Below are 12786 nucleotides of genomic sequence, written 5' to 3' on the forward strand. Positions count from 1 at the left end.
GTGGGACACAAGCCTGCGTCCAGTACATACATTAGGTCAAAGAGACAAGAAGGTTCAGGCATAAAAACATAGTTTGTTATAGATATCATAGATAATTGAGAAACAAACATTTTAAACAACACCCTTATGTGTCAAAATCACGGTTTTTACAACATATCGGGTATTTGTGAGTGTCGACGGCGTTTCGATCCTACTAAGTAAATGCAAGGATCATCATCAGGACAAAGGACAATAATGCCTGTAAGGTACAACCTGAATAACCTTGAAGAGAAGGGGAAGGAAGAAGGAGAAGGTATTATGAACATTATGGACTCAGAGGAGCCATGACTTAAAATGGTGACAACAAAGACCTACACATTACAATTTGTACCATGTGCTAGTAGTGATACTAAGGCATAAGGAGGAGCAATACCGTCGGTATAAAAGTAAACGCAACACATTATTACTTCAAGTGGATGGTGAAACAATAAAGAGTGAAAATGGCACTCAAATTATTGTAGAAATTATACACGTTGCTAATGCCAATCAATATTTAAGAGCAAACCAGCATAATGTGGAGAAAGTTGTCAGGCAGGTGTGAAATCACTGATCAGCCGATGCGTGTGCATTCGAGTACATGCTATATTGGTTGCGGTGACGGGTGACAAATGCCTAAAGTTGTGCTCGTGATAGTCTTGGAGCGGAACCGCTACAGTGAAACGGAATAAAAAGTGAAGGTCGATGGCTTACCGCGGCCGCAGTTATATCAGAGACGAATTCTGGAGTAAGAGAGGGGACGAATTAGTTGAGTGGATCAAGGTGGTTGGAAGATAAGTGCTAAGCGCTAGGGGATATTGAAACTTACTTGATGTATAAAAGGAAAGTCGTGGCCGATGGGCTAGGATATTGTAATGTATTCCTCGTCTTGGCTCGAAGGTCAAGGGTCAGCGAACCTTGGATGAGGTTACTACGGAGTTGGACGAAGGAGGACAAGGTTAGGGAATAGTTGCGGGTAGTGAGAAGGGTTGACTAGCATGTGTGAACAGGCACGGGGCACTTACCGGAGTTAGTACAGTAGTGAGACAGATCGACGATGCGGGAGCAGGATTCCGACAATACGGCTGCTAACAGGGACCATAAACGAGGCATACACGTCTTCACTTTCCCACGTCTTCTGTCTTCTGTCATTGATATTTGGCAGCAGTTCACTTCTCCAGTCATTGGGTCATATTCCGAGTCTATTGAGCATGTGCAACTCATTGTCATTCGACTTCAGTGTCTCTCTCTGTCATATGCGAATCAGGCCCAAATGCACACTATTGATAAAAGAATCATAAACAGATGTTATTCTCTCAAATATATAATTCTTACTGTTCACCACCCACTTCTACTCTATCCCGTGTTATTATTTTTTTGGGCAAAAGCATTAACGTAAGCGGCTTTCTTTTTAGTTCAGGCAAGCCGATGCCTGGCATGCGGTTCCGCAAGACCACATGTTAGTCATTTCTTGCCCATGCGCAAAGATTTCCCTCCAAAAGCGAGGTAGTCACGTTATCTCTATGTAATTCTAGCTTGCGCATGTGCAAATCGTTTTTACAAATTAAAGCGGGTTTTAATCGAGTTGCACTTTATTCCACATTAATTAGGCATGCGTAAAGATTTCTACCCACATGTCAGTGCTTGGTGTATATTAGTTTTGTCTCATCTACAACTTTTAACGGTTAGTAAAAGTTAATGAAGGATTTGTTCCAAGCAAGTTTTGTTTTTCTTGAATCCTTGCTCCATCAGAGGCGATGTGAGGCATCCTGCGCAGCATCAATTACGTGCCACCATCTTTGTTTCACGTGAATCTACAAGTAAGTCTGAAGCACGTCGACTTCTTCCTAGTTATCTTCTTCGTGTATCGCCTGTTATTACCATGCTACGTCCAGCTCGATTTCTACGACTAGGTGTATTCGCATGATTACTGTGTGTCCAATGGTCAATATTTAACCGGGAAGGTAGGACCACTGACATCTCGTTTTTGATCTCGGACCGTGAAAGTAATTGGCAGCAGCTCAATCCATCTCTGTGTGCACAACAACTTGTGTACAATGACAAGATTTCTAGTCCTGCAAAATTACTTTTACATCTTTGTGCCTGGAATGATGGAGAACATTCCCTGCTGTTGTTTTCTTCAAGGTTTTCACTAATGAGGCACAGTTAAAAATGAGGAAGTTTCATAAGTTTCTGCTTTACTAAGCAGTGTTGATTTATTCGAATAATGGAGTTTTGTTTTTGAATTGTCAGTACATGATATGCTTTTGCTTATCTTTATTTACAATCACTTACTGCTGATTGCTTTGTTTCCTCATTTCTTCAGGTCTCTTTCTCTATTTCCCTTCCACCTATGTGTTGTTATATGATGTGCTCATTTTCTTGACTTATTGTTGAGTGTGCTGTTTTTTTATGCTATGGAATTTAGTGAGGTTAATTTATACTATGAAATTTAGTGAGGCTATCATTGATTACTAGCCTACTTGTATTGTACTGCGTTTGGGTGCTGTATTTCGTTGTTTTAAGGGTCTTGTTCCCTGGTACTGCATGGTAATGTTATGTGCTTGGTACTGAGCTATAGGGTTTTTTATCCTTGTGCTGCGTGAAGGGTTGTGTACTCCGAGGTGTTTTGCCTGAGACGTTAAGTCTTGTCAGGTGTACAGCGCAGTATTTGCGGTATAGGGTTGGTTGGCCTAGTGTCTACGGTGTAGGGTGGGCATTGCCTGCGACGGGAAGTAATGTCAGGTGCACAGTATGCGTGGTTGCCTGAGACGTTAGGTCTTGTCAGGTGTACAGGAGAGTATGTGTGTTGCCTGAGACATTTAGTCTTTTCAGATTTACCGTGTAGTGTATGCGTTATAGGGTTGCTCGCCCTAGAGTTTACAGTGTAGTGTGTTTTACTTGAGACATTAGGCCCTGTCAGGTTTATAGGAGTGCGTATGTGTGTTGCCTGTGACGGTAGTTCATGTCATGCGTACATTATAGTGTGCCGTGTGCTTGCATTTTTTCTCTTGTGAGGAAAGGAGATGGGTGAGAGTGATTTCAAGGTAATTCTTTGCATGATTTAATGCATTTTCATAATTGAATGCTTTTATGACTACAAGAATGTTCTACCAATTCATTCCGTGTTTTATTGCAATTAGGACATTTTTGAATGTGATGTCTTCTATTTGGTGATGCTAACGTATTTAATGATTTTTGCAACCTTTAGTCGTGTTGTATTTTCAGTTTGTTGAATTCACATTTTCACATTTCTGCATGTAATGTTCATTGCTTTTGTCTTTATCTTGGTTATAAGTTTTACCTTTGTTCTTTGCTTTATTTCTGTCATTTATTTTTGTAACGAACGTGGATATGTTGTGACTTAATTGTCGCTTCTCCTTTCCCTTAGTTACATCTTCCCGACTGCTCAGCCAGGATGAGTGTTGGAATGCTTGGTGATGTAATGGAATGCATGGGTGCCTGGTGATGTGCTGAGTGTCAGTTGGTGTGTGCAGGCTTAGCAGTAGGGAGGCTGCTTCTGGTGGGGTTATAGATCATCATACTTACCATCTTTATCATCTATAACTGGATTCAATAAAGTACCTTGGTATAACTTACTACCTGGCTACATCTGGACTTCTTTTATCCACAACAGTAAGTAACCCGAAAACTTTGTGCATGCAGGTGCTCGTGACACTCAAAGGTGGACGGCGCAGGTGACAAGTGAAAAAACTGTGACAGTGGAGAAGTGACAAATATATACACAAGGACTTGTGGTTCAGTTAATTGTTTGCATAAATTTAACACATTTTTAAGCATTTTAATGAACCATAGTAAAAAGGCGCCGGAACTTGCTCTGGTATGTCGATGGCGTTTGGATCCTAGCGATTAAGGATCATCATCAGGACCCGGTTCCTGAATGAAGGTGCTGAGGGGTGTGGGGCAGAAAAGGAGGAAACAAAGTACCAGCGGTTCAGCCAAGCATGAGCCACCGGGAGGAATGCCAACCCCAAGGAAATGAGCAGGAGTAAAGCGCAAAGGAGGGGGAAGAATGCCTGGGAGAAAGGGGGAAGGAATTACATCAAGTTTGGCTGGAATCCAGGGGTTGCAGAACCGATGCGTGAAACGGGTAGCCCAGGGTCTGAAAGTAGGCTGGTGACCTGGGTCACAGCCCTGATCCACAGGTGGCTGTCAGGAGGGGCAGCTAGTGGCGGGCGGCCTGGAGTGCCAAGACAGAATGGAGATGAAGCAGCTGGGCCTCGAGAGGCTGAAGTCCTGGTATGCTTGTCCTGGTATGCTTATCCTGGGTTGGGGACACGATCCTCAGGCGGCTGTCACAAGGTGATCAGCTGTGTATTAGTGCGTCTGAGACACCTCCTTCTGGTGAAAGATAGACCCGATTATCATGCTAACAGTTACTATTACGCCAGTGGGACAACATGCTACTGACCAAGCTTTGCTGATGAGGGTCCCATACAATTTTTAGAGAAACCCCTTGATGCGACTGTGTTTTTTCATTCTTTTGGTATCTGTTTCAACGAATCATCAACACCAAACCCTTGCCTACTACAGTTGTCTGTGAGAATCCATGTAATAAATACCTGCCTACAGGCTTTGGCTTTAGCACAGTGTCGAAACAATCGATTATTAAAAGCCTACTGTCTTTAACACATGCTTTTCACAATAAGTAGGTCAAGCCTATTGGCTTTGTCCTAACGTTACATAATAAACAGATCAAGCCAATGAAATCTGCCATGTATTTTCTCTATGTACCAATGAAATGTCCAACTTACCTTACCCGACAATGGCCTATTCACATTATCTGACAATAGTCATAGAATTAAAAATATTTTTAAAAAAAACACAGCTTGCAGATCAATATGTAACCTTTCTCATTGAAGGCCTAACAAGAATCGTCACAGTGAAAACCCACAGGCTTTGTCAGAGTGGCTGGGCAACACCCTTGCCTACTACAGTAAACTGTGAGATTACATGTAACAAAATACCTGTCTGTAGCAAATACCACAATGTAATAACCAACAGTTAAAGGTTTACTGGGTTTGACAAATGCTTTTCACAATAAATATGTTAGACCAATTGCCCTTGTTATAATGTTTCATAATGAGCCGACCAGACCTAGGGCATTGGGTGTAACTTTTCTCAGTGCATCAATCAACACTATAGATTGTCACCATGGCCATCTCAGGCCTACGGTATTGAGCTTACGATTTTCCACAAGGTAGCCAGCAGGCACACAGTCATAAAATAAGAAAGGTATACAAAATACATTTGGCTAACCTAAATGCTATCCCTCCTAATAGGCCTAAGAAAGATTCTTACAGAGTAAGCCTATATCCATACTCCTTACTCGCAGTAAACACCAAAACACTTGCTTACTACAGTAATCAGTGAGATTCGAGGTAACAAAATACCTAGCTGTAGGCTTTAATGTAGAGTAATAACAATCCACATTTAAATGACCTATTGACTGGAGGGAAATCTTTGCGCATGGGCATATGCTTTTTACAATTAACATGTTAGACCTTGTGCATTTCTCACAGCATTTCACAATAAACAGATTAGGCCTATATCCATGATTGTTGGGTTGCCAACATAACCATCTCAGTCCAACCATATCTAGTATAAGCATTGCCACAAGCCAAAAAGTGCAATCCGAGCAGCCTTTTAGGGAACTACAGATTCATCCCAATCAAACCCTGTACTCTGGGGAACCAACAAGGATGGAACCTTAGCCCCCTTTTCAGTACTACGCTGGAAGCTCTTTTTTATTAATTACATAATGTCATGTGACACTGCTCTGTCAAGCCTAACCTAAAAGTCAATATAGATTAGTGTAGCCCTGGGCATCTCATACTGCTCTCAAACACAAATCTGCATTTTGAATTCTAAAGTTAATGATGGAAGGGGAGGGTGCTGGAACTGCAATACTTTACTCTTGACTGCCTTCAAGCCATCTGTGCTGCTGCCAGAGAAAAACTAACAGTGTAAATAATCTAGTTGTCTAAGACACCTTAAAACCATTACAATGCCATTTGTGCCACTTATCGTTCAAGCTCAGGCAGCCATACTGCTGCTGCCTCAGGCTGCTGGATAAATAAACAAAATAACCACAGCTGTGTGGAGGGGTTGTATTTTTTAAAGTGGAAGCACACAGCTTCTGCCCAATGAAAACATACTTCTGGCTACCAACATGTGGGGGTAACAAAGGCCACTCTCTGTAGTACTCCTGAAAGCTCTTTTTTAGGTTGATCACATCACGTCTGGCAACAGCTGTACTGTCAAGCTAGACATAAAAACCAGACTTATCGCTTTTGTTTTTCATTCACCATGGACTCACCACAACATTCATTTTGAGTTCCTTTAAACATACCAATTATTTAAACATTAATATGTTCTCTGGACACCCTGAAGGGTAAATTCCTTTTTCATTGTTAAATTGTACCCATTTAAAAATTGTAATACAAAAAATTGTAATGCAATTGTAATACAAAAAATTGTAATGCAATTGTAATACAATAGAAAACTATTTGTAGGGCGATTTGTTACCGTGATTAATAATTGCCATTTCCATACCCGATAAATTGATGCCACCATTCTTTCACATCAGGCGGGTTACGGTCCAAGATACAGTGAGAGGTGCCTCACAAAACCCAAAAGGGACAAGGCACCACGTATGACTCAAGGTCAAATATATAATTCCCTTTTGGTACACCTATACGGGAACATTCCACATATACTCACTTATTTCCCACTCCAATTTACAGACACAAAACTGAACCGGATATCGAAAAACGTATAAATACCATTTAATAAAAAAGAATCTGATTCATACATATATCAAAACATTGCTAAAAACATAAATAATACACATTTCATTTTTTTTTAAACAACTGAAAGAGCTTTCGAAAAGAAAATCACATTTGTCATTGAGTACATTAATTCGTAAACATATATCAACTGAACATCATGTAAATCATCAATGCTTTATCAAGACAGTGTTCAGGGCAATACAAATGTAATGACAACCAGGGTGTTGACGCGTATCGGTAGATTAAAATAATGGAACTACCTTCCTCGGGACCAAAAAATATTTTTGCTCTCCTCTCCTTTAATCAATCATCAGACCTATTTGAAAGATAAACATATATTGTCTAATTTGTTCACTTTATTCACACAGGTGTAATAAAATGTACAATTCAAAACAAACTGTGTCTTATGTCATTTCAATTGCACATCATAATTATCATAAGTGTTTCTATATCCGTCAACTTGGAAAGTAAAATAATAATAAGCATTTGTGAGCATTCATACTTTAAATTAAACCATCATTCATTTCTCTCATGAATGTGGAATGAATGGTGGTTTAATTTAAAGTATGAATGCTCATTTTTTAACTTTCCAAGTTGACGGTTCAGTTTTGTGTAAATTGGAGTGGGAAATAAGTGAGTATATGTGGAATGTTTCCGCATAGGTGTACCAAAAGGGAATTATATATTTGACCTTGGGTTACAGTCCAGCCATAATCTTGCAAACTGTAATTTGGCAAGAACAGAGGCGCAGACTATACGCTTGAATTTTACCAGCATTATTTCAGACTACCCTAACAAAATGTATTCAGGTGATATGACAATTGCTATTTTTATTAGCCAACCAAGTTCTCATTCTGCCTATTGCCAATAGGTCTGTACTGTATAGTTCTATGTGCATTTTCAAACAAACCCGACTGCGTAACCCACAATGTTCAATTTTTTTATTCAACTGCTCTGTTCTATCCATTTTAAAATTGTAGAGTATTTTTTAGAAAATATTTTCACAGAGCTAAATATCTCAGTAATTTCTTAATTCAGAAAAAAAAATACACCCAAACAAATAGCCATGTGCCTACATCTCTTCTGTTTATTAGAGCTGGTTATCTGATCAAAGGAGATTATCCCCTTTTTTAGGTCTCGCGTGTGGCAGCGCATGCGCTGCATGCGCTGTCTCAGCGAGACTTAAAGTAATTTATATATTGGCTTCACCTCCGTGTAATTTCTCCTGCCCCTCGTGATTGGTTTAAATTTAGCATTGCTGTTGTTTTCTTGATTTCTGTTGGCTGTTGGCCCTATTGTCACTTCCGTGTAGTCCCGAGGCAGCGGCGCCTAACTACAGTTTTCTTCCGCTTCTGCTCGCACTTAATTGCCTGCAGTGTGCCATCTGGTTGGGGGAGGGGTGCCTACTCTCCCTCGTTCCGGCCGCTTGTCTTTGCAGCCTACTGTTTCTTTGTATCAGAAGATACTTCACTTCCATTCAGCCTGCCTAAGATTCTTACCTCGTGGATGCGCATTTCCTTTCACTTTGTCCTACCTTTTAACTTATATTGGGCAAACTGCAGGTTTGTTCTTTGCTTCCTGCCGCAATTACATATTCACTGCTGAAGCCACACAGGAGGCTGCTCAGAGGATTTACAGTGCAAAACCTTTCGTATTATTCAAAATAGCCAGCTATTTACATTGCAAATGCAAATTTTTATTTCATTTCAAAGTATGCCAGTATTAGCATAAACAAAGAAATTATTTTCACGAAGAAAAGGGTGCAGTACCACAGGCTGTCCCTAGGTGTCCCTGGTCCTGCACCCTTTCCTTCGTGAAAGACATTTCTTTGCGTACTGGTGGCATACTTTGAAATGGAAACCAGCTATTGACATTGCAAATGCTAATTTTTATTTCATTTCAAAGTATGCCAGGATTAGCATAAACAAAGAAATTATTTTCACGAAGAAAAGGGTGCCATACCACAGGCTGTCCCTAGGTGTCCCTGGTCCTGCACCCTTTCCTTCGCCAGAGAAATTTCATTGCGTACTGCTGGCATACTTTGAAATGGAAACCAGCTATTGACATTGCAAATGCTAATTTTTATTTCATTTCAAAGTATGCCAGTATTAGCATAAACAAAGAAATTATTTTCACGAAGAAAAGGGTGCAGTACCACAGGCTGTCCCTAGGTGTCCCTGGTCCTGCACCCTTTCCTTCGTGAAAGAAATTTCTTTGCGTACTGCTGGCATACTTTGAAATGGAAAACAACTAATTAGCATCTGCAACGCCAATCGCTCACATTTACACAATGCTTCATTTAGGATTCATCTCCACTGAGGGAGCATGTCTTTCTCTCCGCTAATTAACCTCTGGAGTTCCATTATTTTACGATTATTTCCCGTTGTCTGCATGTTGGGATCTCTGATCACACAAGCCATCCATCTGCTCCCTATGTTTGCGGTTTCCTTTTCTTCCCTGGATTATCTAAATGTATTTGATCATAACCGCTAATCCTAAAAAAAAAAATAATGATACGCAAAGAAATTCCTTTCACGAACAAATGGGCGCAGTACCACAGGTTGTCCCTAGGTGTCCCTGGTCCCGCACCCTTTCCTTCGCCAAAGAAATTTCATTGCGTACTGCTGGCATACTTTGAAATGGAAACCAGCTATTGACATTGCAAATGCTAATTTTTATTTCATTTCAAAGTATGCCAGTATTAGCATAAACAAAGAAATTATTTTCACGAAGAAAAGGGTGCAGTACCACAGGCTGTCCCTAGGTGTCCCTGGTCCTGCACCCTTTCCTTCGTGAAAGACATTTCTTTGCGTACTGGTGGCATACTTTGAAATGGAAACCAGCTATTGACATTGCAAATGCTAATTTTTATTTCATTTCAAAGTATGCCAGGATTAGCATAAACAAAGAAATTATTTTCACGAAGAAAAGGGTGCCATACCACAGGCTGTCCCTAGGTGTCCCTGGTCCTGCACCCTTTCCTTCGCCAGAGAAATTTCATTGCGTACTGCTGGCATACTTTGAAATGGAAACCAGCTATTGACATTGCAAATGCTAATTTTTATTTCATTTCAAAGTATGCCAGTATTAGCATAAACAAAGAAATTATTTTCACGAAGAAAAGGGTGCAGTACCACAGGCTGTCCCTAGGTGTCCCTGGTCCTGCACCCTTTCCTTCGTGAAAGAAATTTCTTTGCGTACTGCTGGCATACTTTGAAATGGAAAACAACTAATTAGCATCTGCAACGCCAATCGCTCACATTTACACAATGCTTCATTTAGGATTCATCTCCACTGAGGGAGCATGTCTTTCTCTCCGCTAATTAACCTCTGGAGTTCCATTATTTTACGATTATTTCCCGTTGTCTGCATGTTGGGATCTCTGATCACACAAGCCATCCATCTGCTCCCTATGTTTGCGGTTTCCTTTTCCTCCCTGGATTATCTAAACGTATTTGATCATAACCGCTAATCCTAAAAAAAAAAAAATAATAATACGCAAAGAAATTCCTTTCACGAAGAAATGGGCGCAGTACCACAGGCTGTTACTAGGTGTCCCTGGTCCTGCACCCTTCCTTCGTGAAAGAAATATCTTTGTGTATTATGCTACTGCTGGCATAATTTGAAACGGAAACAAGCATTTGCAATGCAAAAGGTCTCGCAATTACCCTAGTTTGAGCAATTGGCATTGTAAATCACAATGCCTTTTATTTATGTTTTGGTTTTTGAAACATAAATGAAACACAAAGCCATTTACAATACCAATAGCTTAAACTTGCATAAATGCGAGACCTATTGCATTGCAAATGCTTGTTCATTAGGAAGATCTGCAAAATGCTCCAAGGAATCCCAGGGACCTTGATCATAGAGGTTACTGAGGGCTATGGAACACTATTCTCATGTTGTTTGGCATTCCATTTCGACTAGAGTCCAGGGGCCGTATTCCACATTGACAATGGTTGCGCCAAGCGCACCTTTGAAAAGGTACACCGGGCACGCCATTATGGTGAATGTGTTTCCCTGGGGGCAGCGCATTCATGTAAGCAGCCGCTCCGTGTTTTCACAGTGCAGGTGGCACCCACCTGCACTTTCAAAGGGGATTAGAGATCCCCCCCACCTGCAAGGGAATGTCTGTGAGGGTCCATGGGAACCCCTTTGACCCCTGCAGAGGGCTACTGTCAGGAGGCGCACTGACAGTGTGCCACCTTTTATATGGCGTACTGTCAATGCGCCTCCTGAGGGCTCCTTTGATTCTGCACCCGTATCTGTAATATGGCGCGGGCGCAGAGTCAAAGGAATCCCCTCATTTGCATAGGGTACGCCCCTATGCAATTGAGGGAACAACCTTTGTTGATAGCGCTGGCACTTTAAGCGCGCCATCACTATCGGTATTATAGAAGGGGCTGCGCAAGCGTCTGTGCCCCCCTTTTTACAATACCAAAGTGCCCCGGGGGCGCGCAAAGGCGGCGCAAACGCCTGTTGCGCCTGTTGCGCCCCCGCAGCACCTTCTGTAATACGGCCCCTGATGTCTCTTCAGCAGGTTGAGTGAATGATGTTAAAAAAGTAAAAAGGCTAAGTTCTTAGGAATGACTGAAACAGTTGTGGAATCTGTACGCAGTTTCTCCCTCAAGAACAAATAATCTGTTTTTCGTGGCTGTTTGGTAGGACAGTGCGAGAACGAGAAGCACCTACTTTGTGATTGTCAGGTGCCCAGGAATGAGAGCTCCTGGTTGTCTTGCATGATGCCATGGCTGTAAGATTTCTTTAGTACCTAAAGTTTGTTCTTGTGCAAATGCAGTCCTTAGTTAGCATTTTTGCAACTCTTTATCTGCCAGGCGGTTTTGGTTTGTTTTGTTCCTTTATCTTTGTGGCAGTCCTTGTATTTTACTATAAAAGAAAAGAAGCCGTACTGACTGGGCATTGAACTTTTAGTGTTAATATTCTCCTGTACCTCGGCCCCGGACCATTGCACATCTTAAAGCAAACACTGACTGGCTTTCCAAGCTACAGTCATCACTTTTTTAGAAAACACCCCTTTAAATCTCCTATTTATTTAATGGGTTTTTTTCAGCACAACCGTACCAAACTGACATTTCTCCCGTTCATAAGAAACTTAATGTAATCACATAAGAACAAAGAGTGGACAGGAATTTGATTAATTTAGGGAAAAGCGACAGTCTAGATGGAGAAACAAGTATAATACAGTAGCTGCACAGTGTAAGAGAACTATTCTATTTCTTGAATATTCTCATAATATGAGTTTTCAAGTGCTTCCTGAACGTGAGGAGAGGTTTGGGTGTCTTCGCTCATGTGGGGAATTTCTAAAATGATGAAGCTGCCACAGAGGAGATCCGGTTTTGTGCTTGGAAAGATTTTTAGTTTGGTATTTTTAAAAGAAATGGGTCATTGCTTTTGAGTCCTTTTTGGCTTTCTGGGGTAATGAACAGGTTTTGTAAGCAAGATGGATTCTTTAGTAGACTAGTTTTGTGATATACACATCCAATCTTAAATTTAAGTCAGGCCTCGAAGTGTCAGCAGTGCAGGCCTTTTAGAATGGGTGGAATGTGATCATATGTTTTTGTAGATGTTAAAAATATTGCTGTGGAGTACAGGAATGTTTTCAAAGATGCTAGAGTGGAAGGGGATAACCCTTTATTATGGCATTCCTTTTTGTTTTTATTTTAATATTTTATTAGATTTTTTGTTTAAACAATAAATGATGCAAAACATCACATTCCTCAACAGTGTTAAGTTGGATTCAATGTACAATCGTACAGAGTAACAATAATACAGTACAATATTGGCTTGTCCACCACAATCCAACCACAGTGGGTCGAAGACTCCACCATCTTTAACAGTACTTTTCAGGATAGTACATAGAGGAGAGCCCATTCCTCCCGTCTCCCGTGTCTATATCATAGTGTTTGAGCGATGGACCCCACACTTTTTAAAACTTCTC

General features: G+C 40.9%; 1 protein-coding gene across 1 annotated transcript in view; it reads left to right on the forward strand.

Annotated features, from left to right (window-relative positions):
- Positions 1-234: 234 nt before the first annotated feature.
- Positions 235-12786, forward strand: part of LOC146870019 (ras-related protein Rab-29-like) — a 37553-nt gene continuing 25001 nt past the window's right edge. Inside the window, exon 1 of the mRNA XM_085640897.1 lies at positions 235-292. Coding sequence (XP_085497023.1) covers positions 235-292 — 58 coding nt within the window. The remainder of the gene's footprint in view (positions 293-12786) is intronic.

This window comes from Triturus cristatus, chromosome 1_1 (assembly GCF_964204655.1).
Source record: "Triturus cristatus chromosome 1_1, aTriCri1.1, whole genome shotgun sequence".
NCBI lineage: Eukaryota > Metazoa > Chordata > Amphibia > Caudata > Salamandridae > Triturus > Triturus cristatus.